The sequence below is a fragment of the Aulostomus chinensis genome, chromosome 2 (genome assembly GCF_037954235.1).
Source record: "Aulostomus chinensis isolate RoL2024-O1b breed Wild chromosome 2, RoL_Achi_v1.0, whole genome shotgun sequence".
Taxonomy (NCBI): domain Eukaryota; kingdom Metazoa; phylum Chordata; class Actinopteri; order Syngnathiformes; family Aulostomidae; genus Aulostomus; species Aulostomus chinensis.
In genome coordinates this window covers 34,611,997-34,639,845 of record NC_141321.1, presented here as the reverse complement: position 1 = coordinate 34,639,845, position 27,849 = coordinate 34,611,997, and the positions used below count along the sequence as shown (strand labels likewise).

At 48.1% G+C, this 27,849-nt stretch overlaps 2 protein-coding genes and 2 long non-coding RNA genes across 7 annotated transcripts in view; 1 reads left to right on the top strand and 3 right to left on the bottom strand.

Annotated features, from left to right (window-relative positions):
* The first annotated feature begins 974 nt into the window (after window positions 1–974).
* Window positions 975–1,874, top strand: LOC147269799 (uncharacterized). The gene is made up of 3 exons (XR_015110817.1): window positions 975–1,011; window positions 1,668–1,716; window positions 1,812–1,874. It is a non-coding gene; the product is annotated as an uncharacterized LOC147269799 (long non-coding RNA).
* On the bottom strand, window positions 1,483–17,404 carry abcc12 (ATP-binding cassette, sub-family C (CFTR/MRP), member 12). The gene is made up of 31 exons (XM_086190763.1): window positions 16,991–17,404; window positions 16,830–16,886; window positions 16,101–16,261; window positions 15,195–15,341; window positions 14,938–15,085; window positions 14,370–14,606; window positions 13,769–13,942; window positions 13,539–13,686; window positions 12,873–13,021; window positions 11,763–11,870; window positions 11,104–11,307; window positions 10,947–11,018; window positions 10,417–10,541; window positions 10,019–10,091; window positions 8,990–9,193; window positions 8,488–8,622; window positions 8,038–8,161; window positions 7,816–7,881; window positions 7,492–7,593; window positions 7,309–7,412; window positions 7,053–7,235; window positions 6,674–6,900; window positions 5,749–5,886; window positions 5,457–5,646; window positions 5,279–5,368; window positions 5,001–5,190; window positions 4,644–4,803; window positions 4,493–4,571; window positions 3,842–3,955; window positions 3,397–3,561; window positions 1,483–2,691 (listed from the first exon to the last, which is right to left on the bottom strand). The coding sequence occupies exons 1-31, from the start codon at window positions 16,997–16,999 to the stop codon at window positions 2,599–2,601; spliced, it is 4,176 nt and encodes a 1,391-aa protein (XP_086046889.1). The 5' UTR covers window positions 17,000–17,404; the 3' UTR covers window positions 1,483–2,598.
* Window positions 17,405–17,468: 64 nt separating this feature from the next.
* Window positions 17,469–19,011, bottom strand: LOC147269797 (uncharacterized). Of its 2 annotated transcripts, none has more exons than XR_015110812.1 (3): window positions 18,392–19,011; window positions 18,088–18,249; window positions 17,469–17,990 (listed from the first exon to the last, which is right to left on the bottom strand). It is a non-coding gene; the product is annotated as an uncharacterized LOC147269797 (long non-coding RNA). The 2 variants fall into 2 exon arrangements; XR_015110811.1 differs by having other exon boundaries at window positions 17,471–17,990; window positions 18,411–18,999.
* Window positions 19,012–19,209: 198 nt separating this feature from the next.
* Window positions 19,210–27,849, bottom strand: part of cep89 (centrosomal protein 89) — a 43,295-nt gene continuing 34,655 nt past the window's right edge. Inside the window, exons 18-19 of one of the 3 annotated variants that reach the window (XR_015110804.1) lie at window positions 19,805–20,196; window positions 19,211–19,662 (exon numbers count right to left, since the gene is read on the bottom strand). Coding sequence is in view for 2 of the 3 variants with exons in the window: in XM_086190741.1 (XP_086046867.1) it covers window positions 19,881–20,196 (316 nt within the window). In the remaining variant the exon portion in view is untranslated. Of the gene's footprint in view, window positions 20,197–27,849 lie in introns of all 3 variants that reach the window. The other 2 variants (XM_086190741.1, XM_086190728.1) reach the window with 2 other exon arrangements.

Genomic DNA, 27,849 nt, shown 5'->3' with positions numbered 1-27,849 from the left:
CCGCCATGATAAGGGGCCCATTGATATTTGGTCGAACCTCAGCCTGAAGGGAGGGGAAGCAAACTTGTGACTGGAAAACCGCAGGTTCGAGTCCGCTGGGAGCAAAGCACGCAGCGGCCGCCATGAATGGAAGCTATAAATACACACGTCATCAAATCCGTTTATTAGCATGAAACATTTAGAAATAGCTGCTGAACTGTAGAAGGCTTCTGCAGGAGTTCCAAGGACTGGACCCCTGTGGCGTCATCCGGACCCGCTGCCTCATGCTCTCTGTTTGGCCCGCCGGGTTCTACTTGACCCCGTATGGACCCAGCACCGGGTTTAGCTCGGGGACGTCACACATCCATGGATGCTCCTGATCATTGGGTTTTGTCGTGTCACGTTCATTCATAATTCCTACAGATTTTATGTTCCTGTTCTTTCAGTTTTCCATCTTGAAATAAAAATGTTGAAGCTCAGTACAAAAGTGTAGAATTTGTAGTCAAGAAGCTGATGTTCACCTGGCGTGGCGTAGAAGAACGTGGAGAGAACCGATCAAATGGAGGCACGGCGCCACCTGCTGGCAACAAGAAATGACATGTTTTTTTACACTCGGATATCTTCGTCCTAGTGGGTGGACCAGATCGCCTGGGCTGTGGTCAGAACCTCCTCCAGAACCTGGTGATGGGTTGGGACGTGAAGACTGAGAGGTTACCGTGGAGGCGGCCATGTTTTTTGTAATAATCAGACTTTTTTTCCCCAATTTCCCGTGTGATGGAAATCGCGTCTACAGACAACAAGCTGAGGTTGAATCTCAGGTTTTATTTGATACGTTCAGCATTTTAAACCACAGGCAACATTTTTTGTTTTTCCAACAGACACATCACGACGACCGGAGCCGGCCTGGCAAAGTCTTGGGCTGCGTCCGAACTGCCAAGTACCAACCTACGTCCTCCTGCTACCACCTAAACACCCTAGAAGATTGGTGGTGAAGCACGACCTCTGCTGGCAGAGCACAGATACCGCAATGAGGTAGACAGCACCAACGAAAGCCCCACCTGCTGGCCTGACTGTGGTACTGCACTTCTCTCTGAACGCACCTTTCACTCATTCTCTATTATGAAGCACATGAACGCACCTTTAGTCATCAACGACTATAAATGTTGGTGTTCATCAGAATGGGAGACACAAACTTGGCTTGAGGGTCCACAACTTTTTAGGGGACGAACAAGTCCGCGGTGCATTGTGGGCCATAGGTTGCTCCGTAGGATGCACCTGAACCGACCTACAATGTGGGCGTGTTTAGGCTGGAGTTTAGGTTGAGAAGTAGGTCGCTACTCGCGCCAGTTGTGGTTCCGGACAGCCTCCGACCTGCTCTGGTGCTCTGGTGCTGCGTCCGAATTGCCAAGTAGGTCGGATCGTAGGTCTCAGAGCAGCTCGTAGGCTGTGCTGTGCTCTGCCAGCAGAGGTCGTGCTTCACCACCAATCTTCTAGGGTGTCTGAATGGTGCCGCCGTGTTTAGGTGGTAGCAGGAGGACGTAGGTTGGTACTTGGCAATTCGGACGCAGCCCTGGAGGTGAAACACATACGTGGCCATCTGACCTGAAACAGACCTCTGGTGCCATCGTGTGTTCAAAATCGGGGGATGGCAGACAGTGTGTGTGTGTGTGTGTGTGTGTGTGTTGCAGGCACAAACCAGACCTAAGACCAGTCACCTGGGAACAACATGGTGTGGAGGTAAAAGTTGTGCGGCCAGGTGGTAAAACGCAGATGATGCGATAACACAGATGTCGATGACCTTTGACCTGGATGTTTCCATGACTTTCTTACAGGTTATTGAATTCCTACTCTGGTCTGGACGCCACAGAGCAAAGTTAGAGAATCCGTCCATGCGTCCTCCCGGAAACATCTGTGTTACAGTTGGTAAGTAAACCACAGAGCAGATTATCACCCACTTTCCTCCCAAATTGGATTTCTCTGGATCAGGTGACCAGCGTGAGCGTGATGCCCTCTGTTACAGTAACAGCAGAGCGAGTTTTGTGGAGAGGAGACAAAGGAGGGAGTGGGAGAGCACACGGAAGACGAGACCTCCACCGCCACAGCTGGAGGGAACCTTACAGCGACCCTGAGGAGCAACAACGTTCTACCGTCCAACCAATCAGCAACAACTCCTGTGAGTGTTTCAGTTTGTTGTTGTTTTGTCCTTCGGGGCCACCATAGATTTACAGCGTTACTCTTTTCCATATCAGCTGATCCTCCAAATCAACTTAGTGAAACTACAGAGTTGCCCCTGTAAAGTGTGTGTGTGTGTGTGTGTGTGTGTGTTGGGGGGCAGCTGAAGGCAGATCAACCCATTTCTAAGTGAAAAACGCACAGATCCATTAAAACCCAACCGTCACACGAGCAGATTTATGTCGCGTTTCTAGTAGCAACATCTGCTCATGTGACTTGGGTTACACAGCACTTCAGTTTTTAGTGAAGGGCAGTGTAGTATTTGTTAAAAAAAACAAAACAATAAAGGTGCTGAAAAAAGTTAAATCATCTGTTCATCACAGCTGCTGCAGTCCTCACGACAGGAAGCATTCGCATCCGTCGCCGTCCCACCGTTACTGCTGCCTTTCAGGTGCTCGTGATGTTTGCGGTTGCCAGCAGGGAGGAGAACAGAGAGTCTGGTCTCTTGGTCAGCACATCTGGAGCGTCCAACTCCGCAACCTGTCAGACACAACACACGAGCTCAGTTCAGAGCGTGCGTGCGAGGAAAATGGCCGACTGTCTTCTTCCATATCATCGTTGTATTATCAGAGTGTCTCGATGTAACTGTCCCCTTTGTAGGAGCCAACAGTGCCCCGCCCACCTTGGTTCTGGAAGGTTAAATCACCTTCATGTTCTCCACGGTTGACGTCAGCAGTGTCCCTGAATGGTGGAACACGTGACTGTCAGCCACACTGACTCCTCAAGACCTGCCATGGCTTGAGAGGAAGCACAGAAACAGGATTTCCCTCCCTGTGACTCAGTTACTTGTTGGCGAGCCACAACGAAACCTCGTAATTTAAACAACACCGGGCTGGTACAGTAACACTGTTCACTGTTTGCAAGGCCTCATGGGGCCAGTAGTTCTTTAACCCTCATCATGGTTACTTGTGTCTTGTATCTCTGCCTCCCCCTCTTGTCTTCCTCCCTCTCTTTGCTGTGATTGTGCTTCATGACCTCGAATCATCTGCTCGCTGGAACGTCACTCTGAAGGTGGGCGGTGCCTGCTGAGATCTATTCCACTGATAAGCAGATATGATTGACAGTCCCAGTGGATCCAGCTTTGCTGACATCAGGACCACCTGTGTGAGGTTCTGAACCAGCTACTGAACTGGACCTCAAGGAGTACCGTTTCTTCTACAGCATCTTAGAGCGTGTGTTTGTTACCTCTCCGTTGTCCATGACCAGAATACGATCGGCGTGGGTGACGGTGTTGAGGCGGTGGGCGATGGTGAGCACGGTGCATTCCCGGAAGGCGTCTCTGATGGTGTTCTGGATCAGGGTGTCTGTCTCTGCATCGATGGACGCTGTCGCCTCATCCAGGAGGATGATCTGGGGAGCCAAAGTGTGAGAGGACAACGTCTATGAAGACATTGGGAGAGGGTGGAGAGGGACATGACGACGGATGGTGGATGGTTTCGTTCACCAGTGCTGATTAACAAGTGGACTAGTGAACGCAACAGTAAGTTAGCTGTTCCAGTGGTGAGATTCAACTCGTGTATCTGCTTTGGCCAGGAGAGATCTTCCTCGCTGGTCCCCTGAATGTTGCTCAGTTGCACATGAAGGGAGAAAACAGGTTTCAGGTCACAGTAAGTCAAGTTCTCGTGGAGACCTTGGAGTTGCGGAGCAGAGCTCTGGCCAAACAAATCAGCTGCTTCTCTCCTACTGAGAAGTTCTCTCCGTTATCAGACACCTGGGCCTGCAGCTTCCCGTCCAGCTCAGCGATCTGAGGAGACAAAACCACATTCACCTCACTACTTCCAGCAGTGAAATTCTCCATTCGGGAATCTTTTTCAACTCAGTAGTCGAGCGTGTCTCTGCAACTGTCGGCAGCAGCAACGAGCTCCTGGCGGACGGCTCCTCTCTGCACTGGACTGATTCAACCATGCATGCACAACAACGCAGGAAAACAAAGTCTGGATGATGAACTTGACAAGCTTGAACCGTTTGAATCAAAACTTCATTTTGTACCCGATGGAGCCTAAAGCAACAGCTCCACTGGGTAAATACTGGCTGGGGTTGCAGAAACAGTGGCAGTTAATACCAAAGAACAAAGACTCTAAATCCGGACCAGTTATTCGTACCAGACTGGGAATATAAACAGAATTCTATTGCATTTTATTGGCTCCTTTATTTGTCATGTATTTTTCATTGCAATTTTTTTCATAAACTGCAGAAGTTCGGTTTTCTTTTTCCTATAACCTCCATGTCATGTGACCTAGAGACGTCTACGTCTACATGTGGACGTGTGAGTGGGACATACTGAGTCCTTCATGTCGATCTTCTCCAGCGCTGCCCAGATCTCCTCATCGCTGCAGGTGTCAAAGGGGTCCAGGTTGTACCTGCAGGCAAACACCGCTGGTCAGTTGCACCGCCACAGTGATAACGGCGCATCCGCAGTCTGCTGAGGTCACCTGACTGTGCCAGTGAACAGCACTGGGTCCTGAGGGATGATGGACAGTTTGCTGCGCAGGTCCTGCAGGCTGATGGCCGTGATGTCCACTCCGTCTATCAGGATGGTCCCTGCAGCCGGCTCCACCAGCCTGAACAGAGCCACCCCTAAAGACGACTTCCCTAGAGACGCAAAGCCTTGACTGATGATTCAGACATTTTCTCTGGAGTCATCAAATGGTCATTTTAGAAGGTTTGATATTTTCCCACGTGAGCCCATGTGGGCCGGGCAGCTCCACTCAAAGAGGGTTGAACCCTGAACCTTCTAACCCCAACACTGCACCACTGTGGCCCTGTTATAAGCAATGACGCAGTCTTACCAGAGCCTGTCCGTCCCACGATGCCCAGCTTCTCTCTGGCCTGGATGAGGAAATTCAGGCCATTCAGGACGACTGGTGTGTTCTCTTGGTACCTCATCTTATAACCCAGGAAGGCGATGGCTCCGGCTGTGGGCCAGTCGTCTGGAACTTGGGCCTCCTTGATGTGTCTGGGAGCCTCACACTTCCCACCCTGAACACAGAGGTCAGCCGTGGCTGGATTAGTGTCAGTCGCCAGGCAACCAGTGCGCTCTAGTTGTCGTGGGGCAGGCGAGTCTGACCGTGATGTATTCCAGCAGCCTCTCCACTGAGTTGAACCTGGCCTCCACCTCCGTCGACTGTCTCGCGATGAACTGAAGCATCCCCGTCAACTGGAAGACAAACCCACACTCAGGTCTCTGTTGCTTGAATGTAACAGCGATGACGTCCACGAATGAAGGTGCTGCAGGCTGAACGCACCTGGATGATGTAGGAGATGGCCAGGCCTTTCAAGGCCGGACTGATGACTTTGCTACTGGTAAACACAATCAAGAGAGACACGATCAGGGTCATGGCGGCCGCCATGAAGTCCAGCCAGAAGGAGAGCCAACGGGTCCCAGCGTGAAACAGTAAGAAGTAGTTGGAGTTGATGTCGTACAGGGACTTGAACCTGCAACATGTCAAAGAACAGGTCAGAGTGGATTGGAAGATAGAACTGTCACTCAGATCAATGACACAGCAGCAGCAGACCAAGTGTGTGAGGAAAAGTTACCGCTTGATGTGGCTGTGTCGGGTGTTGTAGGCGTGGATGGTGCTGAGGCCCTGCAGGGTGGAGGTGGTGAAGGAGATGCAGGGAGAGTGACTGACGTTCTCCATCCTCTTCATCTGACAAATCCCCCTCTGGAACACACTGGACACAAATCACACACCACATTCTGCACCTCCTCACAGCAACAGCTTCTTCATGAGCGTCTCGCTATGATTGAAGGTGCAGATCTACTTGGTTAAACTTCGACCTTGGACTGCGTTAGAATTTAGAAAAACAGAAGAACGCAAAACCTGAGCAACAGAGAGAGGAATCAGCCGCCCTCCACGGCCCTGATGCCCGAGAACCGCGTCTCTGACGACTGCTGCTATGTTCCAGTGGATGTTTTTAGTGAAATTGTCTGCATTTGATTGCGTACTGTTGATTTCATGTCACTGCATTATTTAAGTAAAATATTTGAAGGGTTTGTGTGTAAAATGTTGCGAGATCCAAGTGCTCGTATGTTCGCCACCAGCAGACCTGTCACTGAGGACTAGGACTTCCTTTTAAAGGATTTACATTTAATTCACCCCTCCCAACATCCGTCTGTGACGTGGCCATGATTGCTGTCTGCAAACGTTTGTTGGGGGCACCGAGAACATCCAGCTCACATCTAACCTTTCATGGAAGAACTCACGTGAGAAGAAGAGAAAGGTAACTGTTGGCTGTGTTGCAGCATTTCCTGCTGCTCTGGACTGTGCACTAAACACTGGCAAATACGATGTCGTTCAGCTCAATGAACGATGGCACCTTTCAGAGGCCTGATGATCGCTCCTGAATTCATGACCTGCTTATAGAATCCCAGTCCTATGAAATCGGTTCTTAGCCAACCGTGGCAGTTGTCCTGAACGCGGTCCGATCATTATCAGAGGGTCACCTGCTATGGACTCACAAGAGAATGAGGCCGAAAGCCGATCCCATAATAACCACAGCGACCAGCATGGCTGGAAAGACCGCTGTGACGATGATGAGGATGTAGGTCACCAGCAGCATTAACTGCATCAAGGGGTCCATGAGGAGAGGAAGCATGCTGTCCACCTCCTCCTGATCTTTGGAGAAGCGGTTGAGGATGTGGCCTGTTGGTGTTGTGTCAAAGAAACTCATGGGGCTGCCGATAATCTGAGAGGAACACAAACACATCCGACTGTTACCCTCATCCCTCCTTCTTTAACAGGCCTCGCTTTGACTGGAAAGAGTGAAAATAGACCAAATGTTGCTCTTGGAACAGGCGAGCAGTTTACTTCTAGGAGTAAAACATGGCTGCGCAGCACCTTCTTGAACATCATGTCGTGGAGCCTGCAGGAGGCGTTCAAGGTGACTTGAGTGTAGAAGAAGCATTTGATGAAGGCCAGAGTCACCAGGACAACCAAAATCATGCCATAAATGATTTGGTAGAAGTGCAAGTCTGGGTTTTGAGAGATGTCGCCCTTGTCTGACGACATCCTGGTGGCTGACTGCAAAAAAAAACAGCAAAATTACTGTGTGTGTGCGCGTGTGTGTGTGCGCGCGTGTGTGTGTGCTCCTCACCCCGTTGCCCTGGCCCAGCCAGTGAGTGAGCCACCAGTTGCTGCAAGCTGAGGATCCAATCATCAGCACCATGTTCAAGACAACCAGGAAGGTGATGATGTAACCTGTGAGATGTAGTTACACCAAACATCATGAGGACATTGTCCTGACCGTGTGTGTGTGTGTGTGTGTGTTGTATCAGACCTCCAGCTGCCTGGCAGTACTGCTGGTAGTCTCTCCAGGAGACGCTGCCTTCTCCGTAGGACTCTTGCTTGACGAGCTGGTCGCCACCGGCCTCCACAGCAGCTTCAATGAAGAAGATGTGATGGAACTCAATTACTGGAACATCTATGACTGCCAAAAGGACCAATGTGGGATGAATAACGGCTGATGGATTGGGATTCAATGTTGTTTGTACTTGTAGGCTCCCAGGTTCTTCCCACAGGCCTCCAGTGATTGATAAGAGTTTGACCTCTTGACCTTTCACATCTGGATCAAAATCCCACGTTAAAGTTAAAGATTACCGACCTTCTTTTTGTGACTTTTTCTGCTCAGCTGTTGGTGCATCGGCCTTCTCATCTGACATGTCGAACGCTGGAGGGAAACACAGACGTCAGTCCACCGTCCCGCGTGTCGTTTAACACGGGAGGAAATACAACAACAAAGGAAATCTGGAAGGAACTCCATCACGTCCAGTCACATCTGCTGTTGGTGTTCAACTCCCAACATTTCTCAGAGTTGATTCTTCACCTGGATTCACCAGCCCGCCATCTATGTGACTGCTAAGCTGGACCTCCTTCAACTGGGGAGCATCATCATATGTTGCCTCCTCCCCTTCCCCTTCCTCTTCCTCCTCCTCTTCCTCTCTCTGAGTCTGCCAACAATAACATATAATTACAGAGGTCAAAGGTGAAGCCCACTGTCGCCTCAGATGTGTGACATCTGTCCCCTGCTAGTTAAGGTGTCACAATGTCTTCAAATTTGACACAAGCATCCAGTCGGACTCAAGAAGACTTCAACCATTTTGATGGATGAGGTCAAGATCACGGCCCTCAGATGGAACACAGTGGAGCCATAAAAACATGATCTGGTACTTCGAGAGTGAAACTAAAAGTACAAGTGGATGTTCATAGTTTTTGAGCTGTTAAAACAATCTAGAAACGGTGAAAGACTGCTGGCTGTGTGGTGAAGCGATCTCACGTGGTGCTGGTCCGTCCCGTAGTTGTTGATTAGCTGAGCGTAGCGTCCGTTTGCTTTCATCAGGTCTCTGTGGTTTCCTGCCTCCTGGATTCCTCCGTTCTCCATAACCAAGATGTTATCACAGAACTCCAGATACTGACAGACAGCAGTGACAGCAGGAACACGTCAACTCAGCAGCTCTCTTGCTTCTGAACAAGTCAGTCTGCTACTAATCATGAGATGAGGCGGATTACTGCTGGACACCTGAGCTGAACCACCACACACCCAGGAGGAACAGCAGGCAGGATGGATGCATGCTAACACACCAGTCAACTCCCATTCATTGTGCTAGGCTAACGAGCACAAGTCTCAGCTCCGTAGTGAGAGATGGAGGGAAGCATCTCTGTCTTGTCTCAGTGTCTCCCTTTCACTGCTGGATATTTACTAAAACGTGCAGGAACAGAAAGGAAGAAGAAGGAGAAGCTGTTTGGGATCCAGCATCTGTTAGAGGATGAACTCCTACCTGCAGCTGGTGGGTCACCAGTATGATCGACTTCCCACTGAGCTTCTTCTTGATACATTCTTCAAAGATGTGTTTGCCTACGTGGACGTCCACTGCAGACAGAGGATCATCCAGGAGGAAGATGTCTTTATTGGAGTAGACCGCCCTGGCCAGGCTGATCCGCTGCTTCTGCCCCCCCGACAGATTCAGGCCACGCCCCCCAATCTGACAACAGACACGGAGAGGTCAGGGGTCATGGTCTAGTGCTACATATTCATGTTTCCTGCTTCTGAATCTGACACAGACTCCTGGAGTGGCTCGGATTCCACTTCCATCAGGGGAAACTCCTGTTTTGTCCTTTTCACCCTGAGCTCTATTTTCCCACATGTTGGTGGAAACGAATGATAGGGACCAAAATTCTTCAAGGTTTTCCCTCGACAGCAAGATTTGAACCGCAACAACAAAACAACAGCAGGTCCTTGTGTCAAAGTCTGTCCACCAAAGGTGCTTCTTTTTCCAGTTCTGAATTTCCTTCATGAGGAAGATGCAGTTTAATCTGTCATCGTCATGTGTCCTCATGTCATCGTGAAGAAAAATGCCATGTCTTCAGAGAATGCGTGATATTTTAATTAAGTTAGATGAGCGTTTGCGATCTTTGTGAACCAACTTGAATAAATTAAATGGTACCCCCCCCCCCAGCTGCATTTTAATGCATCATAAATGGTCGTTTTGTCAAACTGTCCATTTGACCACATTGATTCTGTAACTGTTGTGATTTGAGCACCCCCTGGTGGCTACAGTAGAGACTTGAGCATGTGTCCAGCCCACAGAGGAAGAGCACCTGAGTCGTGCAGGTCACCTGACAGTGATGGGGACGTTAAGCTCCAAGCGTCAGCCAACATTTGCTCAAGTTCCCTCTCATCATACCAGCGCTAAATATAGAAGTTCCTGTCAAAGTAGGTTTCTTGCTGAGTTTCAGCACCGCTAAGTTTGGAGGAAATACATCGGACATTCAGACCATCCAGTTTAGTGTCTCCCTGGAGCTCCTACCTCCGTCTGATCGCCGCACGGGAGGGTTTTCAGGTCAGGTCTGAGGCAACATGCGTCCACAACTCTGTCGTATCTGTGGTGTCACAACGAAGGAGTGCTGATAAGATAAGATAGGTACTTTATTTGTCCCAAACTGGGAAATTCTCTAAATTCTGATGAGGGCTCTGACACCTCCTAGTTTGTTTTTTACTGCACATTCAAAAGCGCAGGCGAGCCAGCAGTGCAACAAGGCTTATTAAACATGAACGTGCGCGGGTCAGCAGTCTCACCTCCCAGTGACCACAGCTGACCGCTGGCCATCAGACGAGCGTAACCAGATGTCCCTTAGTTACTGTTACATGCCGCTGCGTCCACAAACATCTTTACTTACGGTTCATTGTACTAGTAAGAACAATTACTTGGCCTGGTCAAAAGATTCCCCCATCAAGATATTTTCCTGAACCGTTCCATGGAATATCCAGGCCTGCTGGGAAACGTAGGCAAATGTCCCATCAGCTGTGAGGGATCCCTGAAGAAGATGCATCTAAAATAGCAGAATACGGAGGAAACCACATGAAACTAATGGCTACACCTCAGTGGTTACATCAGTGACAAACAGCAGGCCACCTCCAATGTGCAGGTACAGCCCTGCAGGTAGAAGGTGTGTTTGTAGCCCAACAGGAAGCTGGAATGTCAGGGATGAGGGGCATGTTAACCCTAATATTAGCCTAAGAAGGAACGTCACCACAACTAAGCTGCAGGCCTCTGCTTCACCTTGATGACGTTTGTAGTCCTGCTTTATTGGGTTGTCTTGTCTCTCTGGGTTTTAGGACTCATTCCTGCTCTGCTCCATACGTCACAATGAAGAGCATAACTAGACCAGTAACTACGTAACTATTAGATCTTAGAAACTACAATCGTATCTGATGAAGAAGAAATCCATGATGACCTGCTCCAAAATGCCTGAAATCAGGGAGGTCTTGCCACTCCCCACACCCCCACAGACGCCCAGCAGGTTGCCCTGCAGGAAATAACACAGTCATTTAGTCCATCCACATTCCCGCTGAGTGAACCTCAGGAAGCACGAGCCCAGCGTTGACGGCCACCTTGAGAAGCATGAAGGAGATGTGACTCAGTGTTGGAAGGACTTCGGTCCCCCCATCCTCCTTGTGTCCCATCAGTCCACTGGCTGTGCTGGGCTGCAGGTCTGGACTGGTCCAGGACAGGGTCGCGTTTCTCATCACTATAGCAAATTCACTGTCTCTCCTCTGCACCATGTAGGGCTCAGGATTATGGATCAGCAATATTTTCTGAGGAAAAAACATTTGAATCAAATTTGAAATGAGCACATTAGCAGTGAGCAACCCTCGACACGTGCAGCAGCACACGGAGGAAAACTAGCGATGTGAGAGGAAAACTGTGAACCTGAATGCTTGGAGTCATTACACACACACACACACACACACACACACACACACACACACACACACACAATTTGAACAGATGACAGGATGGGACACATTTGCCTCTCAGCATTCCTTTCAGAAAATGATGTCAATGTAAAATAAAGCACTTCAAGTGGGAGCCAGCTGCTCCATCAGATTCCATCCCGGCTGCTCCGGAGCTGCAGGCGGTTCTGGTCCAGCCTGTCAGAGATGCTCATCTCCATCAATCACTTGGACATAAACAGGTAGGAAAGTAGTGTCCAGGTTGTTCCCTTTAAGCGGAGACAGACTGGCGGTGCCAACCACAGCTCCACTTTTACCTGCAGCCTTGTTAGCGAGATCAGCGCCTCCGCCAGGGCCTTCACGGACACGGGCAGCAGAGCCAGGCAGAACCTCATGGAGTTGAAGATGGCGATGATGGTGAAGGCCTGATGGGGGTCATCACATATTACTTTTTATATCAATTCCTGATTGTTCCACTTTCATTGATTGAAAGACAAGAAAAATTAACTCTTTGTTTTTTATGCAGCAGACAACACATTATTTCTTCTTCTGCTGCCATCAGCTGACAACATGGCTTCTAGAACCCAGAACCTTGGAGGCAGCTGGAGGACCAGACACACACTTGGATAGTTTTTCTCCCATCAGCCTTCATGAGCTCAGTTCAATAATGTCCTCCTCTAAACCTCCACCTGTCTCCTAGACCCCATCCCAACTAAGCTGCTCCAAGACTCTCTCCCCTCGTTAGCCCCTCCCTCTTAGATATGGTCAATGTGGCGCTGGTATCTGGTTCCGTCCCTCAGTCCTTTAAAGTAGCAGGAATTAAACCCTCCTCAAAAACAAGCCTGGATCCAGAAGTTCTACCAACTACAGACCAACATCACATCAAAGCAGGATCCTGGATCTGCTCCACCTTCCTGCTGGTAAAGGAAGCTTCTGGTGGCTGCTGGTGCAGGATGTGCTGCTGATGGAGAATTGTTGGGTGGAGGTTCATTGAAGGAGGGAGGTGCTGGACCTGCTCTACTTGGACAGAACTTTGGTTGGGGTTTGGTGCCACATAAACAAACCTGACTTGACTTATTTCTCCGCCCACCTGTCACCTTCTTGATATCTCAGTAACAACTTGATGGAATTATTTCACATTTGGCACAAATGTTCACTTCAATGTCCAAGAGCCTAAACGATGAGGTCCCTTCAGAGTGTCATAACAATCTACTGGCAACCGTTCTGATGATCTACATTCAGCCAAAAAAACAACACTTAAAATTAACGCTTTTGCTTGAGAGTGAAACACAAGAACAAAGGCAGACTTCCTGTCTCAGCCGCCCTGCGGTGCCTGGAGTCAGCACCTCGCTCCGTCCTGCTACTGGCAGCTCCAGTGCACTGCACGCTGCCACGCGTAGACCCTGCAGCGTTGTTGTGCTACTCACTTGAGACATGGTGAGCTTGAGGCCCAACAAAGTGTGCACCATGAAAGTGAGAACTGAGGCCAGCGTGGAGATCATGGTGACAATGCTGGCATTCCCATTCTGGAGGTAACTGGCTTTCCGCAAATGATTGCTCTCAATTTTCCGTAGTTCTGTAGGAAAAAGGGAAAAGCAGATTTTATGGAAACAGTTTGTATCTCTTTGGTGTTCAGGCTTGCTGGACATCAAGACCACAGTCACAGTTGAGTCCAATTCTGCACCGAGTGCCTTTGTGGGAGTAACGGGGGGGGGGGGGTCATCTACAGCAGGACAGCCCAGTTTTACCATCCGTCTTCTTCTGCTTGACAACAAGGAGAGCTTGAAAATGAACCGATAATCTAAGGGAAGCGTCACGGCACCTACATCAGTGGAACAAATTCAAGTGTCACTTCAACGACAACATGGTTCGATTCCTTTGTGGCACATAATTCACTGTCAGTTATCAAGCATCAGTGTTGTCTCCATGGAGATGAACATGTATGTTAAAAGACACTGGAATCAGGAACCACAGGATGTGTTTTCTACTTTTAAAGTCTGAGTCATCCCTTATTTGTTCACTATTTTGTGACTCAATTAAAAAAAGATACTGCAGTCGACTCTTGACGTGCGGCTGTCAGGCTCACTTCACACCTGCGATCTTCTTCTCGAAGGACTCCTCCCAGGCGTACATCTTGATAAGTTTGATGCTGCTGAGGAGCTCGTTCATGATGCAGACACGGCTGTCCGTGGTCAGCATGGCTTCAGAGCGGAACTTCATGATCCACTTGGCCATGGAATACTGCGCGCACACATAGCAGCGTTTGCAGTATTAAAAACAGACGTAACAATTAGTGAGAACCAGCTATTGTCTACTGGTGCACCTGTATGGGGATGAAGGTCAGGAAGGTGCAGACTCCCATCAGCGCAGTGTAGCCCAGGAAGTAGCAGGCGTAGATGATGCAAACACAGAAAAACACTGGGGTGGAAATCATGAAGCTCCCATACAAGGCTGCCTCAAACATCCTGTGGCCGTCGTTGGCTACAACATTGATCATCTGGGAGGAGGCGAGAGACGCAGCAGAGGTGTAAACGCCCCGTGATGCGGCTGCGCGACAAGTACAAGTTGCTGCGTCTTTGAACGTCAGACGTCAAAGGTCTGCTTTAAAGTCCAGGTCGAAGTGAGAAGAAATGCTCTCAAGTTCTCCTGACATGTCACGTCTTGTGCTGAGGACAATAATGTTCTTCCTGCAACATTCAAAACTACATCTGAATCAACGGTGACTTGACATGACCATAAAGACCATCAGCGTTGTCTCACGCTGACTTGATTTTTTATGTTAAAAGTTGGACAAAAAATAAATAAACGTGGAAAATACCTGAAATGTGTTTTGTGGGCTACAAAAATCAAGTCTGGTAGAAAACTAGTCAAGAGGCTGAGTCGGCAGGATTCAATCTGTATTTAAATGTGTCGTGAGTGTTTACCTCCCCCATGGACACGCCGCTGTGCACCCGCAGCGAGGTGACCTTCTGGAAGGCCACGGCTGAGAAGGCGCCTTTCAGTCGGACGGCCGTGCGCAGGTTGATCGCCCACTGCAACGACATCAGGAAGGCTTTCAAGAACTCGGAGGTGAATAAGGCGAAGCACAGACCCACGCTGTGGGACCTGGTGAACTTTGATGGGTCATCCACATATTTTAAGATCTCGTAGACCAGAACAGCCTGAGGACAAAGACACAGAGGGGGTGGGGTTAAATAAACGACACCTGACTCACAGTCTTCCAGCCTCTACGGTCCTTAAATGTAAACACTAAACAAGCGAGGGACTGAACGTCCAGCCGTTACACCTCAAGCTCACTGTGTCACTACAGGTCTGAGGTCTGCGGGGGTCTTGGAAACATGTTCAACAGAGTGTTAGGGTTCCAGGCTAAGTCCTGGACTCTGATGCCACGTTCAACCTCCTGGTGACATCAGATGTGTGATGCGGACACCTAGAATTATCAGTGACATCACGTGTGAGGTAAACCAATAAACTGCAACGGTGGTGACTTACCGGACCCAGGAATGCCGCCAGTATAGCAAAGATGCCAACAATGGCAGAGATAATCAGCCTGGTTCTTTGAAAGCGGAACATCACTCGAACCAGAGAGGCCTTCTCCGGGCCACGCCGGGCCACTTCTTCCTCCCAGAGTCTCTGGAACCTGGAGGACACAGTCGGGGAGCGGAGCTGATCAGATGAGTGTTTCCTCTCTTTCAATTTACTGCAGATGCAACGCATGAAAACAGAGAAGTGAATGAAGAGACTCAGACCTCTCTCCACTTGTGTCAGCCACATCTAGAGGGGACAGTTGGAGGGAGCCTACGTCCAGCGTGTTCTTGAACATGGACCACATCATGGGGATCATCCAGCAAAAGGTTGCAAAGGACAGGAACCCCACATTGTCCATAGGGTGGGCCCTAGACAGGGAAGGACGCAGCACTGTCAGCTGTGAGAGCAGGATCCCAGAGCGACCAAGCTCACTCTGACTGGAACAAGTCCTGACAAAACACCCTTTGCTTTGAAACCAGATACGTAACCGGAACTACTTTCCGATGCGATGCAGTGATTTGATGCTGCTTCTCCACAAAACCCAACGGTTTTTGACAGCTAAAAGAGCGACTGCTGCTGCTGCAATCATGGCTGACTTTGTAAGACAGGATGAGGAGGATTCACTACTGGACACCAACATCCTGAACCTGAGCTCGCTGAACCAGACACAGAGGACAAATGCAGGTTCATCATGCTAAGCTAACTAGCGTGGATCCCTAATTAAGGACAGAGGAGAGAAGGCTCTGTGTCCTCCCACTGGCGTGTCTTCAAGGTTTAGGGACATCGCAGGTTCGAAAACTCCTGCCAACACCTGCTGGCTCCGTCCTTGGCTCTGGCCTCTACATGGCACGGAGCTTGTTTTCTTGCATTTATGACCCATCTGACCATTTTGCTTGGGAAGGCCGTCACCCCGTTAACATGTGACCTCGCCGTGACTTGGCTGCTTGTGAGACAGTGTCCAAGTCTCCTCAAGCAGACAGCCAACCCCTAACTGCTGCTGATGTGTGAACGGTTGAAAGAGGCAACAGTGTGCAGAGTTTTGTGTGCCGCTGCAGAAACAGAGCCTGTTCAACCTCTCATACATCCAAGTGTGTCAAACCAGACTGAAAATGTGCGTCATCACTGACTGGGAGGAGGTCCAGCGGAAGGGTTTGAGGGTCTGAATGCTCTGGTTGTACTTCCTGAGCAGGGCCGAGACAGGTATCCCTCTGTGGCTGGAATCTTGATGGTCTGGACTGGAGGAGGGATGTGGAGCTCTCCATGAGACACCGGCGTCTCCTGTGTCAGCCTGAAAAAACAAAGATATGACATGGCGGACAAAAGAAGTAGATCAAACATGGCAGCAACAGAAACGCCAGGTGCTCTCAGGCGAGGTGAAGAGTCTCCTGGGGTCTGCTGCTCCAACCTGCTGTTAGAACCTGCAGTTAGAACCTGCTGCTCCAACCTGCTGTTAGAACCTGCAGTTAGAACCTGCTGCTCCAACCTGCAGTTAGAACCTGCTGCTCCAACCTGCTGCTCCAACCTGCTGCTCCAACCTGCTGTTAGAACCTGCTGTTAGAACCTGCTGCTCCAACCTGCAGTTAGAACCTGCTGCTCCAACCTGCTGCTCCAACCTGCTGTTAGAACCTGCACTTAGAACCTGCTGTTAGAACCTGCTGCTCCAACCTGCTGTTAGAACCTGCTGCTCCAACCTGCTGCTCCAACCTGCAGTTAGAACCTGCTGTTAGAACCTGCTGCTCCAACCTGCTGTTAGAACCTGCAGTTAGAACCTGCTGCTCCAACCTGCTGTTAGAACCTGCAGCTCGAACCTGCAGTTAGAACCTGCAGTTAGAACCTGCTGTTAGTGCTGCACTCACCAAAATGTCCTCTTGAGGACCACTGCTCCCCGAAGAACACTTGGCCTTCATGTTGTCCTGTGCAGAGACCAGCAAGGAAGCTGAAAGTTTCTGTAGTTCAGAGTCAGACCTCATGAATATTTCAGATAAAACATACATGACCACACCCTGAATCAACTCACCTTAACCATACATTGACTGATGCGTCTGTTTACACGTGGAAAAACACGCAGCAGTCCAACTTCACCAGTGAGCACTGAGTCTCAGCGGCTGACGGCGACACAACAGAAACACGAGTTCAGACACACGAACCAAGAGACTCGACTGAACCTCGTACGAACTCCGTCGGACCAGGGCTCGAAGGACCAGGGCTCGTGAAGCAGCTGTCTATGGCTTTGGCAAAATATCGGTCTTTTCTATATGAATTTTTTCAAAAAAACTTTTGCGAGCCGGTAAGTTCCCATTTTACAGCAGAGTTCTACGACTTTCCCAGGTGTTTCTACGACAGCACGAACCCTGAGAACATCATCAGGAACACCTGAAGGCTCACACACGTCACCACACACACGCCACCCGCCAGTGCCCTCAAGGTCTCAAACATCCACCCATACGTGACGAGGGCTGGGGAAGCCTGACGCAGCCAACCGTCACACGGCGCACAAAAAACACACAAGCCTATCGAAGCAGGAGAAGCTTACTTTTTATTCACAGCTTTATAAATAAAGGACATCGTTTAAACGTATTTTAGCACATTACCCTTCTGAGCCTCTGAGTTGGAACCCATCCTGAAGGCACAAGGACTGCCAACAGGTGGCAGGTGAATCTCCACAGGTGAACTCCAGCTCACCTGTGCTCACACTGAGGAGCTGAGAATGAGCGAGTGGCCCCATCGTGAACCTGAGGCAACGATCAAGTTCACACATTCTCGGTGGCTGGGAATCGTTGATGCATAAATGACAAACATGCAGATGAGACGGAAGCAAAATATCATTTAAAAGACAAAACGGCGGGAAGAGAGAGAAGAGGAGGTCCGGAGGAAGGAACTCTCCACGGAGCTGCGAGCGGAGGACGAGGAGAACCAGACGCTGCTGCTTGAGACCGAGGCAGCCAGGGAGCACCCGCCTCACTGCCCCCTCCACGAGCTCTGGTCAGCTGAGCTCCCAGGAAGGCTGTAACACTCACCTGAGACGAACATGAAATCTGGATAAAATGTTTGTTATCTACAAGATGAAAGTAACAGACTTCTGTAACCAGAGACTAAATTTTGACAAATACTGACTAAAGAACAACTCTACACTTCCACAACGAGTCGAGCGATGATTCCAGCCTGGTGTGATGGGGTCACGTGTTCGCACCATGGCACGAACACATCAATGCACACCACAGGCTTGAGCCAGGACCGGATTTGGAGGAGCGTCCGAGGCAGGGCGTCGTCTAACAGCTGGAGGGCAAACAGACAGCATCAGATCAACAAAGGACCGCCATCAAGAGGAAGCAACCTGCTGCTGCCCCCAGCTGCACGTGTGCTTCTGCAGGAGGACTGAACACGTTGTCGTTTCACTGATTCTTCAAAAAATACTTACGAGCCTGTTCAGTACACACCTCCAGTTAGCAGGTCTTCTGCTTAAGGAGAAGTACAAACACCCAGTTTAAACAGTACTCTTGTAAACGTCATCCATCGTCATCTTCCGCTTATTCCTACACATTAAGGGTCGCGGGGGGGTGGAGCCTATCCCAGCATCTACGGGCGAGAGGCGGGGTTCCCCCTGGACAGGTCACCAGTCCATCGCAGGGCCAACATACAGAGACGAACAACCATTCACACTCACAGTCACACCTACGGTCAATTTAGAGAATCAATCAGCCTCGTCCCCAAATTGATGTCTTTGGACTGTGGAGGAAGCTGGAGTACCAGAGAGAACCCAGCAGGAACAGGGAGAACATGGAGACTCACACAGAAAGATCCCGCGCCCGAGCCGGGACTCGAACCCAGAACCTTCTAGCTGTGAAGCCACAGTGCTGACCACTGCAGCACCGTGCAGCCCTCCCCCATGTAAATGTAAGTAAACTAAATTAAGTTACAGGAAAAGCAGAGAAGTGTTTGATGTTGGGTTTACATACAAATAGGAGGTAAAAGTACATGTTTGTGTACTCCGTCGCTGGGAAACTGTCAAGATGGGAACCACGAAGCCGGATATGTGGCGTGTGACAAGGACAGCATCTTCACCATCAGGCTTCTCCACAAAGTTACTAGTAACTGTTGGGTTCACATCGATGCAGAGAGGTAGAAGAACTAGTTCCCATTGTACTTGTGTATAAATACTGTCACTGTCGACCAATGAGTGACAATGTGTAGCACATATTCTGACATTAGTTTGCAGCAATGATGTGAGTCATGAGGAAGTACTCGTTACATGTAGAATCACCTTAGCCTCCCTGCTAACTGACGTCAAACAGGCGCCGCATGCACAAGGAAAAACACAGGTTATCAACTGAGGAAATGTTTTATTGTCAGTGAAGCTGCTCGATGAAGGAGGGACGGGAACGGAGAACACGCCGGGAACCCTTCAGACATTCAGAGGCAACGCTGCTTTCCGAGCAGACCACAAGAGGTTTGGGGCTCGACTTGATTCAAAGACAGTGAGCAGTCCTGGTGGATGATGAACGCTGTTGGCAGAATCCTTCTTTTGTTACTATGATAGTCCAGCAGATGGCGACACATTCCTTAGGACCCAAGAACCATAGCGAGCTCAATGCTCTCCACTGTGCTTCTCAGTCAATGATACTTGTCACCAACCACAGAACCCTGAGACTTCCATGTTTTTCTTTCTGGTCCTGGGCTCTGAGTCCAAACCTGCAACAGGACATGAACGTGTTGGGTGCTCCTGCCCAGACTGCCGCCTCTGCTCTGAATGTACACCCGGCCCTCCAGACCATCAGAGACTCGTTACATCTGGGAGTTTGCAAAGGGTGGTTCAGGATCACTATTGACTCACCTGAGAAGAGCCAGAGGCGTACAAGTTTAGCTGTTTACAGTAATTTAATCATTCTTGGTTCAGGAGTGAACAGGTTTCAGCAGTAGAAATCCAGCCCGTGGCTCTGCCTCTCATCACACGCCGTGTCAGGACCATCTGAATCAAATTTAAACAAGCACTTCCCCTGGAGTCCAGGGCTTCGAGGGCAACCCAGCAAAGGAGCAGGGGGGTCGTGCTCAGTCCATGTATGAGTGTCATTTGGAGCTCGAGAAGACCAGCCAGGACCGGCGCTGCCAGAGAGGACCTGGACCAGGATGTCTCCGCTGAGCCTCGAGTCCAAAAGGGCCTCCTTCATCTGCTGGTTCTCCCTCGATGCTGCCTGCCAGACCACCTCCAGCTCCTCCTCCACCTCCCTGAGGAGAGGAGAGGAGATATGAAAGAAACACTTGATGAGATCAAAATCACATGGACTCGACCCCGACCTGGCAGCCCACTTGGCATGTTGCATCCTGGGAGTTTTCCACATTTCCATCAGGGCCCCGCCCACAGAGAACGATTTCATGGTCCTGAGACTGCGGGGACCACTGAGTGTCCTCTGAGGACACCAAGGGCTCGCTTTAGTTGTGATGTAAGCGCGAACAACTGAGCGTGACAACAGCGGCGGCTGCAACAGGACGTTTATCAGAGCTGAACAACATTTCCTCTTAAAGAAGAGCAAAGAACGGCACTGGAGGATGAGGTACGCTACACGTATATACTGTAGTATCCGCAGTATATATTTACATACATTAAGGTTTCAAAAAGGAGGCTCCTGGCCCAGTGAGGGGCTGCAGCAAAGCACTAAAATACAGAATTTTAAATGAAGGTAAACAAATAGTGAGTGTTTTGCTTGACGCCGAGGTTGGAACCACTGCTGTCGCTCCACGTTTAAGGCGTGAAACTCCATCCTGCTAGCTTACGGCGCCGCACTCAGGGGCCAAGCTCTTAAAATGTCATTGAAGTCTAAAACACAAACTTTACAGAAGGAAAATAACAAAACCAAGTGAGAACAGATTCCTTAAAGGAACAAATCACCATTTTTAATGTCAGAAAGACTGTTGAGACCCTCCTGTCCTCTCTGGTGCGTTACAGAGGTTAATTAGCTTAGCTACAGACAGCGCTAGCAGCAGGGCAGTGGAGGGAGACCTCACAGAAATCCTAAAATACAGGGACTGGAGCTCCGTCGTGAACCAGAGAGAGAAGGACAACAAGTGGACGTTCCCACAGGAGACACTGCTGCATGTGAACATGCTTCCACGGACGCTGCCGCGGTGCAAACACAGGCACACAGTCAGAAAATGATTGACATCAGTCACTCCAGTAGGAACGAGCCGGTACGGCAGCATCAGGAGAGTCAAACTGGAGGCCTGAGAGCTCACGTCTGACCCTCATTCTGACACCTCTGTAGCTGTCGGCACCATCATGAGCTCTGAGTGTGTGTGTGTATAAATGTGTGTGTTTGTGTATAACTGTGTGTGTATATGTGTGTGTGTATAAATGTGTGTGTGTATGTGTGTGTTTGTGTAAAAATGTGTGTGTATATGTGTGTGTTTGTGTAAAAATGTGTGTGTATATGTGTGTGTTTGTGTATAACTATATGTGTGTATAAATGTGTGTGTTTGTGTAAAAATGTGTGTGTATATGTGTGTGTTTGTGTAAAAATGTGTGTGTATATGTGTGTGTTTGTGTATAACTATATGTGTGTATAAATGTGTGTGTGTATAAATGTGTGTGTGTATAAATGTGTGTGTGTATACATGTGTGTGTGTAAATGTGTGTATCAATGTGTGCGTGTATCAATGTGTGCGTGTATCAATGTGTGCGTGTATAAATGTGTGCGTGTATAAATGTGTGCGTGTATAAATGTGTATAAATGTGTGCGTGTATAAATGTGTGTGTGTATAAATGTGTGTGTGTATAAATGTGTGCGTATAAATGTGTGTGTATAAATGTGTGTGTATAAATGTGTGCGTGTATAAATGTGTGTATAAATGTGTGTGTGTATAAATGTGTGTATAAATGTGTGTGTGTATAAATGTGTGTATAAATGTGTGTATAAATGTGTGTGTATAAATGTGTGCGTGTATAAATGTGTGTATAAATGTGTGCGTGTATAAATGTGTGTATAAATGTGTGTGTATAAATGTGTGTGTGTATAAATGTGTGTGTATAAATGTGTGTATAAATGTGTGTGTGTGTATAAATGTGTGTATAAATGTGTGTGTGTGTATAAATGTGTGTGTGTGTATAAATGTGTGTATAAATGTGTGTGTGTGTATAAATGTGTGTGTATAAATGTGTGTGTGTGTATAAATGTGTGTGTATAAATGTGTGTATAAATGTGTGTGTGTATAAATGTGAGTATAAATGTGTGTGTGTATAAATGTGAGTATAAATATGTGTGTGTATAAATGTGTGTGTGTATAAATGTGTGTGTGTGTGTATAAATGTGTGTGTATAAATGTGTGTATAAATGTGTGTGTATAAATGTGTGTATAAATGTGTGTGTGTGTATAAATGTGTGTATAAATGTGTGTGTGTGTATAAATGTGTGTGTGTGTATAAATGTGTGTGTGTATAAATGTGAGTATAAATGTGTGTGTGTATAAATGTGAGTATAAATATGTGTGTGTATAAATGTGTGTGTGTATAAATGTGTGTATAAATGTGTGTGTGTGTATAAATGTGTGTGTATAAATGTGTGTATAAATGTGTGTGTGTATAAATGTGTGTATAAATGTGTGTGTGTGTATAAATGTGTGTGTGTGTATAAATGTGTGTATAAATGTGTGTGTGTGTATAAATGTGTGTGTGTGTATAAATGTGTGTATAAATGTGTGTGTGTGTATAAATGTGTGTGTGTGTATAAATGTGTGTGTATAAATGTGTGTGTGTGTATAAATGTGTGTGTATAAATGTGTGTATAAATGTGTGTGTGTATAAATGTGAGTATAAATGTGTGTGTGTATAAATGTGAGTATAAATATGTGTGTGTATAAATGTGTGTGTGTATAAATGTGTGTATAAATGTGTGTGTGTGTATAAATGTGTGTGTATAAATGTGTGTATAAATGTGTGTGTATAAATGTGTGTATAAATGTGTGTGTGTGTATAAATGTGTGTATAAATGTGTGTGTGTGTATAAATGTGTGTGTATAAATGTGTGTATAAATGTGTGTGTGTATAAATGTGAGTATAAATGTGTGTGTGTATAAATGTGAGTATAAATATGTGTGTGTATAAATGTGTGTGTGTATAAATGTGTGTATAAATGTGTGTGTGTGTATAAATGTGTGTGTATAAATGTGTGTATAAATGTGTGTGTGTATAAATGTGTGTATAAATGTGTGTGTGTAAATGTGTGTGTGTATAAATGTGTGTATAAATGTGTGTGTGTGTGTGTAAAGGTCAATGCCAGCAGTCAGATCAGCAAGTGTTCAACATTCAGGACTCACATCAGGAGGTAAAGTTCAGCTCACGCACGCTGACCTGTCAGCAGCAGACCAGAGCTCTAAGACGTCCACACGACATCAAGCGTCTGGTTACACACATTGATGACACCGACGGTCACATGTTCAGCTTGTAACCTGTGTTTCTGATGCACTTCATACCTGCATGCACACACACAAGCAGTGGGAGGGCAGTTTGAGGGTCTTCCTTCACTCGAGCAGGGACGTGCGCCTCATGAGAACGAGGCAGCGCGACACACGTGATGAAGGATCGGGAATTCTGCCGCCATCACAAACAATTAGCATGTTGTCTCTGAAGCGTGTGTGCAAGGGAGGCTGCAGTGAGTGAACTGCAATGAAGAAGTCAAAAGAGGATCACAAGGTGGTGCCCCAGGTGACACTGAAAATGGTGGAAGGAACGTTAAGACTGAGTAATCACTTGTGATCAACCTGATCTCCTTGCTGCTGCTCCGCACCAACAGGAGCAGACGCTTTCTGACGGGCTGAGAGCTGAAAATCCTGATGTTTGTTGCGTAACTCCGGGGAAGGAGATGGTGGTGATAAATGTACCAAGAGTTTAGCCAAAACATCCTCCTGATGAACTGATTCTCTTGTCCTTCCTGACACAAGAAGCTTCATCAGGTCATGTAACAACACGATCCCCTTGTGACATCACAAGCTTGCTACCTGATGCCAACAGGATAGCCGCTCACCATCTTGAGATGCTACCTGGGTGCTCCTGGATTGATGTTCGGATCATAACTCCGGTTGATAAGCTGGGGTTTCCTCGAGCGGCTCGTTCAGTTTATCAACTGCTGTCGTTGAAATAAATGTGCAGTGGCGCTCAAAAAATACAAAATATAAATAAATCAACACTAAATATACGTAGTAGAAACAAACCCTGATGAACTGGGGGCCCTGAACAGCACCTTCTTCAATTAGACCGTATCAATAAAGCATGCATCTTGGTCATTCTCCCTGGCCTCAACACTCACCTCTGTTAGGAAGGAGCTTTTAAGGGGAGCACAGGAGCACTTCCTCATCAAGTGAGCTTGGCTGTGCTTCTAAATAAAGCAGCAGTCGACCCGAGTGCTGCGCTGCATTCAGATCATATGGAAGAAACTGGCAGAGTCGTTCCAGGCGCCAGCGTGAACTCTGTCACGTTCAAAGCAATGCAGTGAAACTGAATGGTCCTGGTTCTTCCAGATCAGAAATTGTGAGACCTTCACACGTCAGCAGCAGGGAGTTCCAAATACAACGCAAAGACGAAACTGAAGGCATAAAGTTCTGTTTCAAGGAGAAAAAGAAAAAAGGGTGATGAATGAGACCTGTCGTTCTGGCTTGGCTTTGTCATGGAAGCTTTTTTTTGAGGGACTGACAGGAGGACTGAGAATCACTTTGTCCCCAGAACCCAGAAACTCCATCATCTCCTCTCCAGCTCAACCCACACAGCACGCACTCAGGCGTCACCCGTAGCAACCACACTGGTCATTGTTCTCCATGAAACCGCTCACACGGACTCAGACACATCTTACAGCTCTGAGGTGGAGGAGGGGTGTGAGCTGGTTTTTTTGGGTGGTGGGGGTGATGACCGCCGGGCCACACAGCCGCAGTCTGACCTCCAGAGAACATCTCCATTACAATTATAGCTTCAGTAACAGAACAAACCCTGCCTGGCCGTCCTTGCGCTGTCATCCCTCCGTTATTCTGAGCAGTGGGGTTTATAGGGCAGGAGCGACAGCGCTTCCTCCAGCTCGGGGAAATCTAAGCCTCATTGTCACTTCCAGAAAGCCCCAGTACCTCCGTCCCATAGCGGATGACAAGTATTGGAGCAAACACTGGTACGCAGAGTTAAAGATGGCAGGCTAAATAGCATTAGTTTCATGTTTTATTGAAATACATTCACTGAATATCCAATATAATTAAATGTCTTCGGTGTGATGTTTCTATCTGTCACCTGCTTTTGTAAATTGACCCAGTTTATTCTTAGATAAATATTTCTGGGCTACGGAGCCCTGGAGAAACTACAGAGAGAGAGAAACACTTTCAGGACACAGGGTGTAACTTCTTCACTCAAACTAGTTATTTTGAAGCCATGACCTGGAACTTGTTGCCACAAATTAATCAAAGCACGGGAACAAGTTGTCATTTTATCTTGTGCACACAAACCCATCAAACTGTGGGGCATTCGATTTCACGGCTACATTTAAACCGTTAAAAGAACAAGTTATTTGTCATCGAGGTGAGGGGGAAGATGACATCTTTAGGCGACAAATAAATGCAAAGAACATGTTCCAACTTGGGAACTGAGGGGAGCAAGTCCTCAGCTTCCCTTCCCCTGATGGCCGCTCAGGGGCTCTGTCCTTCATCAGCATGCTATAAAAGCATTTGCTGGCTTAACCGAGACTTGAATCGTATATTTTAACCCTAAACGCCTCAGTGGTGTGGACAGGGTTCATCTCCCGCTTCAACTGTCGGCAAAGTTGCATCAACGTGAGCCGAGTGCTGCCATTAGAGAAGCACGCCTCCTGCGTCAGTGCATCTCACTCCATATCTATGAACCCACAAACCACAAACTACTGAATAAAGAGACGAATATGCAGCACGCCAGAAAACTACACCAATGGCTTCCCTCCTACTGATGACATCAGCTGCCCAGTAACTAGTAAAAGAGCCTCATCTGTGGTTCGACTCTGCTGCAGACTTTAAACCATTCCTCAACCTGGAAGACCAACTGAAAATGAAGCAGTACTGAAATGTGTTGATCTGCATTTATGGGCTTGGCATTAATTATGCATCTTGTCCCGAGAGTGCACGCCATTAACATAAAATAATGTCAGCTGATTTTTACTGCTCATTTTCAAGCATGTGGAAACAGCAGCCACAGGACTGCATCTGCCCTAAACCCCTGCATCGAGCAAACACTCTCAGAACGTTACCCTGAACCTGCTACACACCAGCAGGGTCATTCATACTACGGAGCGTCAATGCTAGCAGGCACCCCAGGACTCTCCATCATACATACAGAGACCCAAAAGTAAGAAAAGCACTCAGGCACAGCAGCAAGGGAAAAGAAGACCCAGGTTTGGGTGGGCTGCCAACCACCTCGACCACTTGGGCTGACAGAGAGATGGAGAGGGAGAGGGAGCCGTGATTCCTGGCACACGCATCAAATTTGGTGCGTCCTGTAAGAGATCCCTCCCCCCTCACACGTAGCAAATACTTCTATGTTGGCGAGGCTGGGTACAGGGAAGAACAGCTTTATTCTGCTGGGCGGGGGGTGTTCTGAGGGCTTTATTCCCTCATGAGCTCCTGGAAGTATCCAGCTGTGCTGCTTCCCTGGAGGCTACGCAGGACTCAGCAGGCTGGCGGCAATCACAGCCCATCAGCATCTCTGCTGCGGCGGCACAGCCAGAATACAAAACAGTGGATCAGAGAGAAAAGAGAATGAGGCAGATGGATTTTTCTAGGGAGGCAGCTTCCTTTCAGCTTGGTAGATTGCAGCTGAGCTTAACTCCCACTGTGCTTGCTGTGAACAAGAAAACCTCACAACTACAAGGAGGGTAAAACATCTACACCAACTCCCACAGCCGACAGCTCCACATTTACCAGTCAACCCCAGCGGCCATGGTTTGGTCTCTGGGAGCACAGCTCCCCCCAGCAGAGATGCTAAGACGACAACAGTGAGAGTTTCCGTTCACAGAGTTACTCTGATTATCACTGTCCACTCTCCCCTCTCACCACAAACCCTGCTCAGCCCTACAGAGCAGCACAGGGCTGGCACAGTTTTGAAGGTCAACCATGATTTTTCCATAAGTTTTTTTACGGAAAATTGACTGTGTAGCTAAGAAAAGTTGACACCTTCTATTTGGCATGATCATCTCCACTAATGAACACCACTTTTGCTTTTCTAGAAGTGCAAAGCTAACGCGAGGCTGCACACCAACTACACGTCACCGCATCTTGCTTCCTGCTTCTGCTTTCAGAGTGATGACGTTTGTCGACTCCTTCAGCTCCCTGCGCCCCCGCCCCCCATCGTTTTTGAGACACATGAACACTTTGAAAGTCATGAGGGTAGTAATGAGTGTATTATTCACTATCGTGTAAATTAACCACAGGCCTCATTTCAGGCATTTAGAAAACCAATCAAAAATCCAATTGACTTTGAGGTGAGGGGACCAAATGTTCGACAACGCTAACTTACCACTCAAAGACTGCAGAGGATGACTCAATATACAGGAAGTCACATGACTGACACACAGGCGACTCCTGTGACAAACTGGCCATGAGGAGGTGTTGCATTCAAGGGCAGACAGAGGTGCACATGATTAAAGTGACAAACAGGAGAAAGCAGCTGCTGTTAGCTTGAAGCACGTGCAGAGATAAGTGCAGATGCTGAATAGGCTTGTACGTCTGATCCATTATCACCCAACAGGAAACACTTGCCTCTTGTACTTCGGACGCTCTCGCGTGAAGTGTTGAACAAAAAAATTCTTCAAACTAAAATTCCATTCCTGAATTCTGCCTGAGTACCCAAACATCCTCAGTGTTTTAATTCCAATGATTTGCGATGTGCAG